The sequence below is a fragment of the Oryzias latipes genome, chromosome 19 (assembly GCF_053564925.1).
Source record: "Oryzias latipes strain Hd-rR chromosome 19, Olatipes_Hd-rR_3.1".
Classification (NCBI taxonomy): Eukaryota; Metazoa; Chordata; class Actinopteri; order Beloniformes; family Adrianichthyidae; genus Oryzias; species Oryzias latipes.
Window position 1 is genome coordinate 1,776,996 of NC_136255.1, and position 17,777 is coordinate 1,794,772.

The following is a 17,777-nucleotide window of genomic DNA, read 5'->3' on the forward strand; positions in this document are numbered from 1 at the left end:
GGTTCCGAATAGCTAATGGTTCAGACCTGCTCACAAAAATACAAAAGCTGGTCGACAGACGAACCGGACAGGTTCTGCATAATGAGGCTTTTATTCACTTCTCATTCAACATCTACTGTACGTTTAGAAGAACGTTACATCCCATAATAGCCTTAGTAGGCGTCCACAGCTGCAGACACGCCCCCTCCCCTCGCTCACGCTGCTCTCTTCCTTCTGCCTGCTCGCACGCCCCAATGGTGTTAAAGGCGCTGCGACAATCTTAGAACATGATAGTTATTTTACAAAACCACAGAGAACCACAGGGAATAAAGAGCCGCATGCGGCTCCATAGCCGCATAATTCTTAAAAGACGCTAAACTGATCTAGTCTCAACCTGACCATCAGCGGAAACACTCACAGTCACAAAGAGGGTACTGTCGTACCACTGTGCACTAGAGGGGACCATATTGCATTGTTTCAGCCTGAAGGGTAATATGTCACTATAATAGGTAGAAGAATTTCCACTGGCATCACACATGCTGGTCTGGATGCTGGTCGCCCATCAAACAGCCTTTGCTCTAAAACTGTCCATCAGATTTCATCCAGAATCAGAAGATGTTCCACAGCAGGATGAGCAGCCAGACTGAAGTTCTGCACACTTCAATCTGAAACTACAGGCCAGGAATCAGCTCGTGGATTTCCACTTTCTCAGCACAAACCAACAAGCAGACAATTGTACTTTGGGACTTCTGGTGCCATCAGGGCTCTTAATTATGTCTCCGATCACCGATTTCCACTTAAGGAAGACCCCTTCGACGCCTAAATATGCACGAATGGATGTTTAAATAAACCCCATAAGTTATGCAGGCAGTAGAAAAAGCATCAAGTAGAAAATTTGAATTTTTGTCAACAGTACCTCCTGATTTGCATATTAAACTTAAGAAATTTAAGTTTGGAAAAATAGTGTCAATAACCCAACAAAAAAATAACAATTAACAATAAATGAATGCATGCGATTAATGCAAAGTTGAAACAAATGGAAAAACGTTGAATAACAGTGAAAGCTGGGACATCAGATAACAGCGGTGATGGAGGTGACTGAACAGGTCCGATTATCTGACTGCATGCTAGTCTTTTAAAAATGTAACTGCTGCTCTATAAACATCAGGTAGACCAGCCCACTTTAGTTATAAGGTTCTACTGTTTTGTTGTTGTTTTTTTGTCTTTGCTTTTCTCTGAACAGTCTTCTCTGAATAAAAAATCCCACCTTGCTCCCAGAAGAACTACTTTGTGGTAATAGCTGTTTTCTATGATGACCATGGGGATGTTCACAAAAGATCTGCTCTTTCAGTAATAGACCACCAGCTCCTCTGGCACCAATGACCATACCGCTATTTCCTTTGTGAGGATGTGGAACATTTATCAATGAAGGTTCTTGCCATTTAGGAGCATTACACCACTTCTCATCTTGGTTACCAGCTGGATTTTTCAAGGACATTTCTCAAACTTAAAGACAGAACATTGTTTCACTTTAGTCCACTTAAAACGTTCCTCGCCTTGAACCGTATTCGTCTGTTGTCTGTTGAATGACAAGTTATCAAGTTTAATGCAGAGCAATCTTTCCAACACCTCTTTCAAAAAGGAACATCCACACGTATCCCCTACTTAAATGTCAGGGAAGTGTGCAGGCCCCAAAATACTCAAAGCACTGAAAGAATAGATAGTGAATAGGAACCACAGACCAAACATATTCTCCTCCCTGTGAAACTGATTGGATCACTTTTTTTGAATAGCATTATAGTGTCACTGGAACAGCTTTCATACTCCATCCTACTTCACCTCTAGTTATTTGATTCTTCACACCCACACATTCATTTTTTTCTCAGGATTCCATAAATATCAGATTTCAAAGGGACTTTTTGGACCAATACTAACCAGATTATAGTGTTTAACTGTAAAAAGAAAGTCTGTTGTTATAGCTATTGCAGTTGAACATGGAAAGACAAAGCTGTGAGCTGGAATTAAGGCTTCCAGACAAGAACTAAGAAACTGCAGGAGGTTCTTAGCTGGAAGCTTAGCAATAAGAAATGTTACCAACAGTTGTCACAAGCAGCAGACCTTTGTAATGTGGGATGTTTATCATGTAAAAACAAAAAAAGAAAGAAAATTCAGGCACCAACTTCATACAAATGTTCTGAATCCTGGAAAGCAGCATGTACCAAACTGTGATGCCTTCTTCCCCCCGTTTCCTGCTCATGTGGGGCCAAAAAAGGCAAACAGAATAAAAGCTGTTTTTTTTAATTTAGGGGTTAAAAGAGAAATCTTGTTGAGTCTGTAAATGTTCGGTGTCTGGCACACAGCTGTGGCTCTAATGTTGTGAATTATCACAAAATTGCTTTTAAATCCGTTTTAAATATTCCACTGATTTAATTTGCCACAAATTACTGTAATTATTTCAAGTTACAACAATGACTAATAGAATTAGCAGCAACCCTCATAATAATGATTTTCACAAATGTAGCCTGATAGGCTGTTAAACATTTGAATCCCAAATCAACAAGAAATTCTCTCAATATAAATTGCTGATTTATAGTCATTAACCCCCTTTGTTCTTTTCTCTGCTATTTGGACAAATGGTTGTCCTTGAGTGTCTGAAATCCAGAGAGATTTTGCCGTTCCACCATTAACTCTGTAAAAGCATACTCGTGTCATCATTTCTGCGCTCTCTCATGGCTGTCTGCCCTATAGTTGCCCTCACAATAACTATTCCTGCTCTCCACCATGCCACCTATTTCTGCCTCCTTTTCTATCCTTGGGTAAAATGGTAACAAGAGAGCCGGGAGCTCCAAACTCAAATCCAACCCATAATACCCCTTTCCAATTTTACGGTAGTCACAGGGTCATGGTGTCACAGAGGGACGCAGGGGCATGAAGTAAATCAGGCTGGAGAGTAAAGGTGATGCTGGGTAGAAAAGTGGAGGTTGTGTGGTCTCACCATTGACATAAGTGGGTCATATCCTTTAAATATTTTCAAAAATTCAATTAAATTTGTGACCAGGAAGCAGCTAACTTTGACCCTTAAAAGGGCATTCAGATTTGTTAAAGCATCCTTATAAGAATGAAAGAGGAGCAGAAAAATGAGTTTGTAGAGAATTTGTTTGACGAATGACGCTGATGTTCTCTGTGAAATTAGTCTTAAATCCAGCAATGTTCTTATTTAGGGAGGAAAGCCATCTCTCTTGAATCCCCTTTCAAACATCACTGAAGTGGGAAAAAAAGAGCAGGTTTTCTAAATTTCCCTTTTAAATCATTCTAAAATACATTTTTGTCCAAAAGTACCTGTTTCTGTAGAACACATACTGCCTTACTTAGAATAGGTTCTTTTTTCTGGACATGTGTCTTTGAAAACTGTTATTTTCTGTATGCATTTCATTGCAATTTTCTGATGCAATTTCAGGACATTTTTTCACTCATTTTCTTATTTGTTAAAAAGATGGACCATGCCCCAACCCTTGTGGATAGACCCCGCCCTTTCACCTGTGAATAGACCGCACCCTCTCACCTGGGGATAGACCCTGCCCCCTCCCCTATGGATGGACCCCGCCCTTTCACCTGTGAAAAGACCGCACCCTCTCACCTGGGGATAGACCCTGCCCCCTCCCCTGTGAATAGACCCTGCCCCACCCCTGTGGATGGACCCCGTCCATAAATATCTGTTATGCTTTGCTCTTTGTTCCAAGCTCAATTCAATTTAGTTTCCTGTTCTTGTGAAGTCCGTCCGTCCATCCGTCCTTGCACTTTTCGAATCCCTCTTGGGGTCACAGGGTTCCTGGAGCTGATCCCGACTTCTGTTGGGGGGATGTTACACCCTGAACAGGTCGTTTGTCTGTCGCAATGCCACACATTCATACACTCAAAGGGACCATTTGAAATCAACAATCAGTCTATACAGGATGTTTTTGCATTGTGGAAGGAAGCAGAGCATTCAGAGAAAACCCACACAGGCACAAGGAGAACACACAACTCCACACTTAGCCCATCTCAGCCAGGATTTGAACCACAGCCTTTTTGCTGTGAGCTGAGACTCTTCTTCACCTTTTTTTGTAATCTTTGTCATTAAATTTGTCATTGAAGTCCTACAAAGTCTGGCCCCTGTGTTTTTTATACTTGTGTGTCACAATGATCTTGTAACAGTAACAGATATAATAAATATCTTAAACTATTCATTCATTTATCTTCTTTCGCTCATACAGAACAGTGTCACAGAGGCAGTAGTCTTCCCTGAAGCCTCTGCCCACAGGGACATGCCCAGAACCCTGCCCCAGGGAGGGGTCCAAGAGGCCTGGCCACTTCAACTGGCTTCCCTCCGTGAACCGCCACCGAACATGGTGGAGGGGTTTTAGAGCTCAAGTGATTCCAGGAGCTAAGCTGTCCGGGGCTTTTGCCCCTGGCAGGGTTTCCCATGACACACTGGTCCTGGGTGACGAGCCAGAAAAAAAGCATGTTCAGAGTCCCCTTCATGAGTAATCTACAAGATTCTGTCATGTCGCCTGGATTGGCATCACAGAGGCCCCAATCTAGAGCCAGGCCTGGGGTCTGGGCTACCAGGCGAGTAGCTAGTGGCTCTTCCTATAGGCCCCTGGTTGGATCCAGCCCGAAGAAACAACATGGGATCACTCTCCCATGGGCCCACCATTGCAGAAGAGCGCAAAAGGGGCCAAAGCAATGCGGTTTGGGTGGCAGTTGAAGGTGGGAGTGTCTGGGGTCCCAACCCTGGTCATGGAACTTGGCTTTTGGGATGATCTCTTAAACTGTCACACAAATACAGTGATAAACTTATATGTCACTTTTTTTTAAACACAATTTCATTCAATGCACAACAGAAAGTTTGAAAAAAAATCTGCTCAGATCAAAGTTTTAAAGAAGTCAGAGTACATCAAAAAGTAAAGAAAAAAAACTACATTTCTTTGAAATCTACCATGTTTGTGTTAAGTGATTTCTGTTTTAACACAGACTTTTTATTATGAAACAGACTCCCACCCAGAAAGATAGACAGTAAGGGCTGAACTAAAATCACTTCAAGCATCACATCCACCAAAGGTGCTTTCATCTAAATATCAACCTTTCCTCCTTCCACAGTGATTCTGCAGCAGCCATACCAAAGAAATGTGACAGCGTCATTTCTTCAAGAAAGTCAGTTGCACCCAGAGGCCCTCTGTCAGTAAATATGCCAATTTTTCTTTCCTAGAAGGCCCACCACACATTATGTAAAACAATATGTCATAAACTGGAGCTATAGTGCTAACTATATAGGGGGTTCATAAGTCTTCAGGTTCATAACATCAAGACTTGACTGATTTCTGCAAACAGGGACAATCAGCATAATGTTCTTATTAGGGCAAGAGACTGACAGTAGAAGCACCAAAGGAAACCATATGAGATGAGCATCCTCGAGGCAGATGCATGAGAATGACACCGGGTGCAATCTGAAGCTAAAATCATCTCATTTGTCTTCCAAATGATTCTGCTCTGTTCAGCAGTCACTTGCTCACAACGCCCAGCTGTGCTTCAAGACAGAGGCACTCTGGTGGCTATTACGCCTCTGGTTCAGGGTTAGAACAAGTGCATGTTTCAAATGTGTTTTCAAAATAAAAGGGTAGGGGGCAGAAGTAAAACAAACGTGGAAGCCCCATTAGGAGAAAGCCTGGCCTGCATTGCATTTTTTATAATGTTTGCCAAGAATACAAGGATGATTTCAGGAAGTGCATGGTCTGTCAACTGATACAAGGTTAGCATGAAAGATAATGTCAAGCTAAAATGAACTTTGAATGTTTTACATTTACTTGGAACTGCTTTAAGAAGTCCATTCCAAGGTCAAGAAGACAGATGCTAAGAAAATCCATCAAAAAGTCTGCTTACCCAAACTCTACCAGTCGGGATTTGCATGTTCAACATGAAAGCTCATGAGAGAACAAAAAGGAAAACAATGTTCGTCTAGCTGGCCCGTCAAGTAAACGTTTCCATCTAAAAAAATGAACAACATAGCTTGAGAGAAAAAAAAAGAATCCCAAATGAAATGTGCTGCAGAGATGGAACCATCATGTGATGGTTGGTCCAAAAGCTGTGGCGGTGGGAACGGTTTGATGTCGGATTATTAAGCACCTGTCTGACACTCAGTGTCATTTATTCTGTACATCTTCTCTCTATGAACCTCTACGAGTCAGGACAACCCAAAGACCCACAGCGCCTGTACGGGTCAACCCCTCTCTGGGTCATCTCCCCATCTCCAAGGGAGCGTCCAGCCCCCCAATGGAGGAAGCTCATTTCAGCCGCTTGTCTTCAGGGCCTTGTTCTTTTGGTCATGACCCAGAGCTCATGACCATAGGAGAGTATTGGAACGGAGATCAACCAGTAAATTAAGAGCTTTGCCTTCTGGCTCAGCTCTCTCAGAGATATTTAAACTCCTCCACCTGGGCCAGGAGCACTCCACCCACCCAAAGGGCAAACTACCTTTCTCCAGTCAAGAATATTACAACAAAAATGTAAACATGAATTTCAAACCATTCATTGAAACATGATTTTAAAACACCAACTCCAGATGTGCTCTAGTGAGTTTAATACATTCATTTACATACCTGACACGGGGTGTGCCAGTGGACAACAGATGTTTAGGTTCATACAGGAACCGAGGAAAGTTCACAAAAGCTCTTTGTATTATGTTCAGTCATTATTGGAAGTGGAATCTTTTCCATATTAAAAATGGAAAACGAGATCCTACCTTGCTGATTTTTTAATACAGTGCAGCTACACTAAAGACCAACTTCATAACCTTAATTTTTTTAAGGATTTGTACTAAATTACCATTAAATTCTACACAACTTCTGAATAAATGCAGTGCTACGATTTGAAAAAGATTTATAAAAATGATTGCAAAGTGTCCAAGAAGCCTGAGTCTAAATAAAAACAGATAGTTTAAAGGCCCAAAGGGTGAAATTAGATTACTGAAAAGGACAGTTTAGAGATGAAATAAATTATAACATCAATAAAAGATGTTTTTTTTTAACAGGAAGTGAGAGCATGACGGATTTCAGAGCTTTTAATCCGACTTCAGCAGTGAAGCACAAAACCACATCTGAGGAGCTTGGGGTGAGTGCAGCAGTTCAAGCTGCCCGACCTTTCCCAAATTTAAAGCTAATTGAGAGCACTCCAAAAGGACAAGCAAAGGTCAGTTACAGTGATATTAGCCTGAGAATGTGATTTCCTCTGGTTTGCTCATCCTTGGGTGCAAGGGGTTTCGGTGTGCCAGCCACAGTCTCTGACCTCTGCGCAGAAACATTGCAGTAAAACTAAATGAGCTGTTAACAGGTGAAGTGGAGACGGCTCACATCTCTGATCGCACCACTGGAGCACAGCTGAGTGCTGCTTTACACTCCCATTATTGCACTTTCCAGAGAGGGAGAAAAACAATTTCCATTTCAATTTCAACGTTATTATTTTGGCTGCCAATCAAACGCTAACAAAAACAACTGTGGTTAAAAACTTCAGTAACTCTTGAGGAAACATTCAAAAGCTAGATTGCTGAGAGAATTCTTGCACCATTGCACTGATTCTCCATGGAGTAACTGATCTGTGCTGGGAAGAGGAGCAGTAGGTGGATAAAACCTATTCTACTCCATTGCACTTTTGAAGGTGTATATGATTTCTTTAATGTGACCCAACGTGCATATAAAACCCCAAATCCCAGGAACCACTAGGATCTGTCATCACTGCTTACTGCTCAAGCAGATTAAATTCAATGGGAGTATTTTCCTTGAACAGCTTCCTTTTCTCTGTGCCATTAAATTCGCCTTCATTTGCAGTGAAAAGCCTCCGTCTTTCACATCCCAGCTGTGAAATCACCGCGTCTGCAGAACAAGGTAACTCCGGCTGGAGATTCTCTGTCAGGCCACAGGAGGAAGGAGAAGAGCTTTGAAGCAATCCAGCTGATGTGTGCCGAGGAGGAACGTGAACGAGGCATGGACAACAACTGATGAATTGATAATTGTCTGTTAGACCCAATTCCCACTAGACTTTTTAAAGAAACTTTTCCCCTAATTAATGATCCCATATTAACAATGATAAATGCCTCTCTGGAAACGGGTTACGTGCCACAGTCTTTTAAATATGCAGTTGTTAAACCTCTTCTGAAAAAGCCCAGTTTGGATCCTAGCATCTTGGCCAACTATAGACCGATATCAAACCTGCCCTTTATTTCTAAAATCCTAGAAAGAGTTGTAGTTAAGCAGCTTTACTGCCACCTACAGGACAACAGCCACTTTGAAGACTTTCAGTCGGGGTTTAGACCTCACCACAGTACGGAAACTGCACTAGTTAGAGTCTCTAATGACTTGTTATTGGCCTCAGAAAAGGGACTACTTTCTATTCTGGTCCTGTTGGACCTCAGTGCTGCCTTTGACACTATCGACCACGGTATATTACTCCATAGATTAGAGCAGGACATAGGGATCAGAGGATCTGCTCTCCAGTGGTTTAAATCCTATCTGTCTGATAGGTATCAGTTCGTTAATGTAAATGGCCATTCCTCTCAGTGCACTCGAGTCAACTATGGAGTCCCACAGGGCTCAGTCTTGGGACCGATCCTGTTTACGCTTTATATGTTACCCCTAGGAAACATAATCAGGAAACACAGCATTAATTTTCATTGTTATGCCGACGATACGCAGTTGTATTTATCCATGAAGCCTGACCAGAATGACCAGATAGAGAAACTGAACGCCTGCATCAGTGACATCAAGACCTGGATGACAATTAATTACCTCCTCTTGAACCCAGAAAAAACTGAGGTCATTATACTTGGTCCTAAAAACCTCAGAGATGCTCTGTCTGCTCAGATAGTCTCCCTGGATGGTATAAGTCTTCTTCTTTCTCTTTCGGCTTTTCCCATCAGGGGTCGCCACAGCGAATCATCCTTTTCCACCTCACTCTATCATGGGCATCTTCTACCCTAACATTAGCCAACTTCATGTCCTCTGTTAAGACATCCATATATCTCCTCTTTGGCCGTCCTCTTGCCCTCCTGCCAGGCAGCTCCATCTCCAACATCCTTCTACCAATATATCCACTGTCCCTCCTCTGAACATGTCCAAACCATCTCAGTCTGGCTTCTCTGACTTTGTCGCTGACACAGGCAACATGAGCCGTCCCTCTGATGTACTCGTTCCTTATCCTGTCTAACCTGGTCACTCCTAAGGAGAACCTCAACATCTTCATCTCCGCTACCTCCATCTCAGCCTCTTGTCTCTGTCTCACTGCTACCGTCTCTAACCCATAGAGCAGAGCTGGTCTCACCACTGTCTTGTACACCTTTCCTTTGAGTCTTGCTGGCACTCTTCTGTCACACAACACTCCTGACACTTTCCTCCAACCGCTCCAACCTGCCTGCACTCGCCTCTTCACCTCTTTTCCACACTCCCCATCACACTGAACTGTTGACCCCAAGTACTTAAACTCCTGCACCTTCTTCACCTCAGCCCCCTGTAACCTAACGCTTCTACCTTGATCCCTCTCGTTCAGACACATGTATTCTGTCTTACTACGACTGACCTTCATGCCTCTTCTTTCCAGAGCAAACCTCCACCTCTCTAGCTGTTCCTCCACCTGCTCTCTACTCTCACTGCAAATTACAATGTCATCCGCAAACATCATTGTCCAGGGAGATTCCTGTCTTACCTCGTCTGTCAGCCTGTCCATCAGCATAGCAAACAAAAAAGGACTCAAAGCTGATCCTTGGTGTAGTCCCACCTCCACCTTGAACTCCTCTGTCTGACCTACAGCACATCTCACCACCGTCATACTTCTCTCATACATGTCCTGAACTACTCTGACATACTTCTCTGCCACTCCAGACGACCTCATACAGTACCACAGCTCCTCCCTCGGCACCCTGTCATACGCCTTCTCTAAATCTACGAACACACAATGCAGCTCCTTCTGACCTTCTCTGTACTTTTCCATCAACATTCTCAAAGCAAAAATGGCATCAGTGGTGCTCTTACGGGGCATGAAACCATACTGCTGCTCACAAATCTCCACCTTCTTCCTAAGCCTGGCTTCCACTACTCTTTCCCACAGCTTCATTGTGTGGCTCATCAACTTTATTCCTCTATAGTTGCTGCAGTTCTGCGTGTCACCCTTGTTCTTAAAGATCGGAACCAGAACGCTTCTCCTCCATTCCTCAGGCATCTTCTCACTCTCTAAAATCCTATTGAACAACCTTGTTAGAAATTCCACTGCTGCCTCTCCTAAGCACTTCCATACCTCCACAGGAACGTCATCAGGACCAACGGCCTTTCCGCTCTTCATCCTTTTCAGAGCCTTCCTAACCTCATCCTTTCCAATCTCTGCTACTTCCTGCTCCACAACAACCACATCTTCCTCCCTTCTTTCCCTGTCATTTTCCACGTTCATCAGCTCCTCAAAATACTCCTTCCATCTTTTCTGTACACTCTCCTGGGTTGTTAGCACCTTTCCATCTCTGTCCTTAATCACCCTTATCTGTTGCACGTCCTTCCCATCTCTGTCTCTCTGTCTGGCTAGCCTGTACAAGTCCTTCTCTCCTTCCTTTGTGTCTAACCTGTCATATAGTCATATAGCTGGATGGTATAAGTATAGCCCCCAATTCCACAGTTAGAAACCTTGGGGTTTTACTTGATCAGGATTTATCATTTAAGGCTCACATATCTCAGGCATGTAGAACTGCCTTTTTTCACCTGCGGAATATTGCTAAGATCAGAAATATACTTTCTAAGAGTGATGCTGAAAAACTCATCCATGCATTTGTTACGTCGAGGCTGGATTACTGTAACTCCTTGTTAGCAGCGTGTCCTAAGAGTTCCTTAAGAAGTCTCCAGCTTGTTCAGAACGCAGCTGCTAGATTGTTAGCTGGAACCAGCAGAAAAGATCACATCACTCCTGTGTTAGTTTCACTCCATTGGCTCCCAGTTGATTCTAGAATTAAGTTCAAGATCCTCCTGTTAACCTATAAGGCCTTACATGGAATGGCCCCGTCCTATATTAAGGACCTCATAGTCCCTTACCAACCAATCAGAACACTTCGCTCGCAAAATGCAGGACTGCTTGTGGTTCCTAGAATTAGTAAAAGTACGGTTGGAGGTAGAGCGTTTAGCCACCAAGCCCCTGTCTTATGGAATAAACTCCCAGCTCATGTAAGAGAGGCCGATTCAGTTTCTACATTCAAAGCTAGACTGAAAACATTCCTCTGTGGACAGGATTATTGTCAGACTAGTTAGTATTCAGAGATTATTTAACTTAATGTTAGTTTGTTTAAATTAAACTTAATAATAACTATTTCTTTTAAAAGGCTGCTAGAAGTTGAAGCTGGGGTAACTATGGTGCTCTGGGGTTCTGTCCTCTTTCCTTTTTTACTTCTACCCTTCCTCTCCTCTATTCTTGACCATTATTCATCATTTAGTTCTCCATGCCTCTGTTTGGTGCAGTGCGATTCATGTATTGTCCCTCTTTTCCTCTCCCCTCCTGGGGAGTGGGAGTGCTTCCAGACTCCAGTTGGCTCATCCGTGCTCCAGTTCCTGACCGTTTACCTCGCCTTTGCTCCTGCTCCTACACCTGGCTGTGGATCCTGCCTCTGGCTCGACTCGCGCCTTTGACTGTCCCCACAACCACGGCTGGATGAAGCTCGTCTGCTGGACTTTTATATATGTAGTTGTAGATTTAGATAAGTTAATTCTTCTCTAAGATTTCTGGTAAATCGCCTGTCCATCCTGGGGGAGGATCCCTCCTTCATGTGGGCACCCCTGAGGTTTCTTCGTTTTTTCCGGAATCCGTTTTTTTTGGGAGTTTTTCCTTACCGTGAAGGGGGGTCTAAGGGCAGGGATGCCAGTATAGCTTAGTCAGTTTGTTAGTTCATTTTAGTATTTTTCTATTGAACTCTTTGTATTTGTGATCCTTTTAAGTTCATGTTTTACTTCGAAGCCCATCGAGACGACTGTTGTTGTGATTTTGGGCTATACAAATAAAATTGAATTGAATTGAATTGATAAGGAGAAAACGACGCCACAAAGATCACCAAGCATGTCCTGCCAATGGGGCAGATAGACAGGCATTCATTACTGCCCCACACTGTGCTAAAAATGAACCTGCATCTGTGCTGAGCACCCCAGAGATTGAATCCCTGACCTCAGCTTCCACCAAATACAGGACAGCTCAAATCATCAGCCCTTGGTAAAAAGGCAAGGTTCATATTTAATAATTGGGGGAAAGCGTGCACAATGGTGTAGTGGTTAGCATCCTCGTTTCATTGCGAGAACACTCTGATTTGAATCCAGGCCGTTCTGTGTAGTTTGATTTTCTCTTCTGTCTCAGAGCACTCCATTTTCTGCCTACAGTCCAAAAACATGAATCTTAGGTCAGCTGGTGACTAAATGGTTCCTTAGGTCTGGATGTGACTGTGTGTGGATGATAGTCTGTAATTTGACTGATTGATGGATCAATGGATCCATTGATCTATTGGTCAATGGATCAATGGATCCATTGATCTATTAATGGATGGGTTGATTGGCTGATTGATTGATTGGTTGGTTGGTTGATTGATTGAAATCCATCATCAGCAACATGCAGAGGAATTGTTTCTTCAGTTGAACTCTTTCAGCAGTTTCTATTCAGGACAGACACAGTTCCCTTTTAAATTCTTTGTTGGTGCTTGTTCTAAATACAGCATTAGTGAAGCTGCAGATTGGTTTTGGGACAGTTTGTGGATTTCAAGGAGAAAAAGACAGAATAGTGAATACAACAGTAAAAATGCTCTGATGGAAGCTTTCTATTTTTAACAAACTTATATTGTCACAGAAATTGATGAATAGGAATAATCAGTTGTAATAAATGAAGCTGAGGTGGATTTACATTTAACCTCCTGACTTTTGAAAGTGCTGTGACCCGATGTTCACCTCTGTACAGAGCTGTGGGTCAGCTGGACCCGGGTATAATCTGACTCCGAAAATATAGCACTTACACAGACTGTGCTCCAGACCACAGGAAACGTGTCACCTGCTCCATTATTATAATAAAGGCAGGCTTTATCTTAAAGTAAAGCCCTTCTGCACCCCCTGTGGGACAACATTGGACCTCATTACTTTAGGGGGCTGTTCTGCAGGCTTCCAAAGTTTAATCATCTATCAGCAAACCCAAATAATGGAGAGAAACTCAGCTTTATACAAGACTAGTGAAACTCCACACTGAGAGAACAACACACACATGATCATTTTTGCACATCTTTCTTGTTAAAACAAACATGATCTCACTTCAGAAGAACTTCAGAAATTTCAGAACCCCTGTTGTTAAAGTAAAGTATGTCCAACAAAAGAGGCCTTCAGCTCTCATCTGTTTGCCCATTGGACAGGACAAGTCAAAAAATAAACCAAAAAAAACATGATCTCACTTGAAAAAAATAATTGATGGAACCCAAAGGTACATGTACCACTGCAGTGGGGGCTAAACTGAGGGAAGAATGGGTGAAAGAAAGATGTTTTACTGCAGTTTGTCAAAACATTTGAATAAATGTCCAAAAGTTTCCTCAGCTAAAGGGAAGCATGACATGATGAAAACCTGATATTACTGAAGTACTTACAGGAAACCACACACGCACAACATGCTAAGTCCATTCAGAAAGGTCCAGCCAGGATTTGAACTAGGGCCTTCTTCCCTGTGAGTGCTAACCACTACACCACCACTTGCTGGCTACCAAACACCAACAATCCATGTTGTTAACTTGCTGCATGTCTTTTGGGGTCACGGCGCTGCCAGAGGCTAACCAGACTTCAGCCGGGTGGAGGGAGAAGCCGGAATTCCCGTGGAAAACGGGGAGAACAGGCAGACACCACAAAGAAGGTCCAGTTGGGATTAGAACCGGGCCCTCCTCGCTGCAAGGCGAGAGCGCTAACCACTGCATCAGCGTGCAGCCTGCCCTCAAAATACAAGATCTACAAAAGCAACTTCCTGAACTCTCTGATCAAGACCTAAGACTTCTCTGAAAGCAAAGACGATTCCACGAGTTTACTGACACTGCAGGCCAGTCCTGAGCTAACGAAGCAGCTGACTTAGATAACCAATCATGATGTCTGATCTTTGATGTTTTATACTAAAGAAAATCATACTCCAGATAAAAAAAAAGCAAACAAAGACTCCATAGACTCTAGTAATTTTTTTTAGCAAAAAATTAATTATATGAATTTTAAAATGAAAAAAAGCTTTTTTTTCTGTGTTTTATATATCGACACTAAGTTTTATGTTGCTTATCCACCAGAATCATTCATAAATCCCTTAAAGTTCTGAAAATTTGCTCATTTATTATCGATCTACATTTTTATGTCAATCATTACAACAATTTTCTTTGCCACAACAGATTTTCAAATCATTCAACTCTTTTTTCCGTAATGTTACGTTCTTTTCTTTAGCCCAGGTGACATTGAGCTCAAAGTGTGAGTCTATTTTGCACAAACAACATTTTCTACATTAAATTAAATCATGAATTGATATAAATCAGTGTACATGTCCATTTAACTTTGAGCTTTGGGTGCCCAAAACAAGAAGACAAAAGGCAAAGAGAGAGAAACATCCCATAATGCCAAGCCTGCTTCTGTTACACCTGCAGTCATGACATTACGTACAAAGCTAATTTTACTATTCAATTAAAGCTGAAACTTTGATTTAATTACTGCTTAGTGCATCTTCAGAAATGTCCAAATTAAGGTTTCTGCTCCATTATTAACAGTTCAGCCACTTTGGGCTTTTTTTTCTTTACTTCTTTCATCATTGAGGTCTGTCAAGTTCACGTCTCTTCAACCCCTAACATCTTCCCTTTGATAGATTTTTGTTGGATGACATTGAACCTTCTGGTAAAATACAAACATTAGAACAAACATCACAAAGGTTTTTTTTTTTTCCTGGTATTCCCAAGAACCGAAGACGGTCCCTGGAGGAGTCTTAGTTATGGTTTGGCCTGTGTGCAGGTTCATGGGATGAAGATGGGATCTCTAGAGTTTGGTAATATCTCCAGGCCATGTATCTCTGACAGGATAACAACTACAACACAAACACTTACAAACATCCAGAATGCCTTAGATCAGGATTCATTCTGGTTTTGCTTTACTGGTGTTGAAGCGATTTAACCCTTGTTCTATCTAAGGCACTTTACCATTGGGAGTTGGGTCATCTAGACCCACTAGACAGTGCTCTGAACCTTTTTTCTTCAATGATTTGTGATCTTCACTGGTGTCCATGGATTACATGAAATCCTTCCACCTTTATCCACCTTTGTCATGGTAGGAAGAACACGTCAATGGAAGGGGGGGGTCATCTGGAAAAATCTTCAAATCAAATCACACTTTACTAATATAGAGATTGTGGTATATTCAGATATACCACAAAGTGCTTTACACAACAACACCATAAAAATTGAGCCCCCCCTTGGACACACACACAACCCCTTTCACACCTCCCACTCCCTTAATTGATGGAGATAAACATAGCTGAGTATGACAAATGTTGGTTGGTGGAAAAAGCCAATAGCTGCCCTACTGTAGTTTAAACGTCCCCAAGTGTCAACTTAACGCCTGACATGACAGGATCGCAATTTAACAGATCTGCAGCATTTGCAACAGAAACACTAAAAACAGCCTCACTAAACCAATGCAGACGGCTGGAGGACAAGCAGTGAGCCGCCATCAGTCAACCATGGGAAAAACTGTCAGGACTTTAAAAAAGAGGCCTTATCAGAATGTAAAATAAAACTATTGCCAGCAGCAAGGTGGGTCAATGTTATATTCAATATGCAATAAGCTCCGACTTCAAGATCAAGTGCGCAGTGTGTTTAAAAGAGTATGCAGATAAATCTGTATTCCATGGGAAACCTCCAGACATCAAAGTGCTGCGTGCCGTTGTAAGGCTTACCTGGAACAAAGCTCCCCTGCACCACCTCCTTGTACGCCCACCATCCCTCATGAATTTTCGGTGGATTTGGTTGAGCTGTAAAATGGGGGCGAAAGAGAAGAAACAAGGACATCAGTGGCTCGTGTCTCTGATGAAAAGAAATCAAAAACGTTGGTGTGCAGGTTTCAATCAGTCTCAAAACTTTCACACTTTAAGGTCGTTTTCCCCCCCCTTTTTTTAATCCACCCCAATTAGGAACACCCTGCAGACCTTCTCAGCAAGAGTCCTCAGTGACTGGAGTCTTTGCTGGAGGCTTCAGAACAAATGAGGAGCTCAAAGTTTTATTTCACTTCCATTTATGCACACAAACTAGCAGATCATGTCTCACAAAAGCAGGTGAGCTGTTGAAAGCCCTGAATTATTCAGAATAGTACAGTAGATTGATGAGGTACACAGTACAAAGAGGAAGTTTTGACTTGGAATGATCCACTGAGACTTCAGGTTATTACTTTTTACACCTTTGCTCTTTCCCCCACTTCCTGTTCATTCTGCGAGCTGGAGAATTGGGGTTTAATCACAGGTCCAGAGTCTGCTCTGCTTGCTTAGCTTTAATGGAACTTAAGGTGACCAAAGGATCGTCCTTCCTCTGCTATCCACTCCAAGCAGCCTTGCTGCAGTAACACTAGAGAGCAGGCTCAATTTCAGATGGGGTCTGGCTGGACACGGTCCAGAGGAGGCCATTTTCACAATCTCTGCAGCCACAAAAGTAAAAGGGTGGAGGCGGGGGCGGCAGCAGCAGCCTCGGAAGAAAGGAAAGCTTCACTTTTAGAAACTTTTACTTTAATGTAGGAAATCATTTCTCACTTCTTCATGGCAAATTAACTTGAAATAAGAGCTGCTTTGTATCGGTAGGGTGTGGAACTCTGCAGCATCCCAACCAAACAAGCAGCAGTGGTAGATTCACAACCCCACAGGCAGGCTAGGCACATCTATGCTGGTTAGCTCTACATTTATTCTTTAGACTTTACCTATTAATTTCACCTGTTTCATAAAAACTAAAATGTATTTCTATTCATATTTTTAACTTCACGTCAGCTGTTTTCCAGAAAGAAATATTTCCAGTAATCTCTTTACAATGGGATTGTTAGTTGTAGCATCTCTTATAAAACTCTCCTCCGTATTTTGAGTGAACAAACTCCTTTCTTTATTGTCTGGAAAGTTCAGTTTATTACACATTTTCTCTTCTTGATAACATCTTTGTGAACTTCTGACCCCACCTGTAGATTTTCCTCAAACAAGAAAAAAATGTGCCAATGGAGGAAAAAACGTTTTTTACCAAGAATTCAATTCTTAAGAAAAACAATTCCAGTCACTCTTATTCAAACTAAGACTATTTAACTATTGCTATTATATTCATATACATTTGCTATTAAAAAAATGTTCTTAAGATTATTTTTCTTGCAGGAAATAAAATGAAAATTTTTTCTTCAAACCAGGGTCATTTTACTTTCTAAAGATTCCATTTTTACAGAAATCCAAATCTCATTGCAGTTCAAAAAATAAACCAGTTTAAGACACAGAATGCACAGACTGTCAGCTACACAGTGCCTTTGACATCCCACCCACATGATGCTTTATATTTCACCAAGAAACACCATGAAAAATGAGGGGGGACTAAACAAAGGTCAACAATATAGTGTATCCATCATTTTGAGATCACTCTTTATCATATGTACCTTTTCACAGATTACAAATCCCATTCCTGAGTCAGACAATCGACACGTCTGTCTAACCTCTGTCTAACAGAGATTAACTGCCTCAGGCCTTAACTGCCCTCA

At 42.1% G+C, this 17,777-nt stretch overlaps 1 protein-coding gene across 1 annotated transcript in view; it reads right to left on the reverse strand.

Moving 5' to 3' along the window:
• ca10a (carbonic anhydrase 10 (inactive)a) overlaps positions 1–17,777 on the reverse strand; it is a 319,591-nt gene that overhangs the window by 269,719 nt on the left and 32,095 nt on the right. The window contains exon 2 of the mRNA XM_023949200.2: positions 15,961–16,035. Coding sequence (XP_023804968.1) covers positions 15,961–16,035 — 75 coding nt within the window. The remainder of the gene's footprint in view (positions 1–15,960; positions 16,036–17,777) is intronic.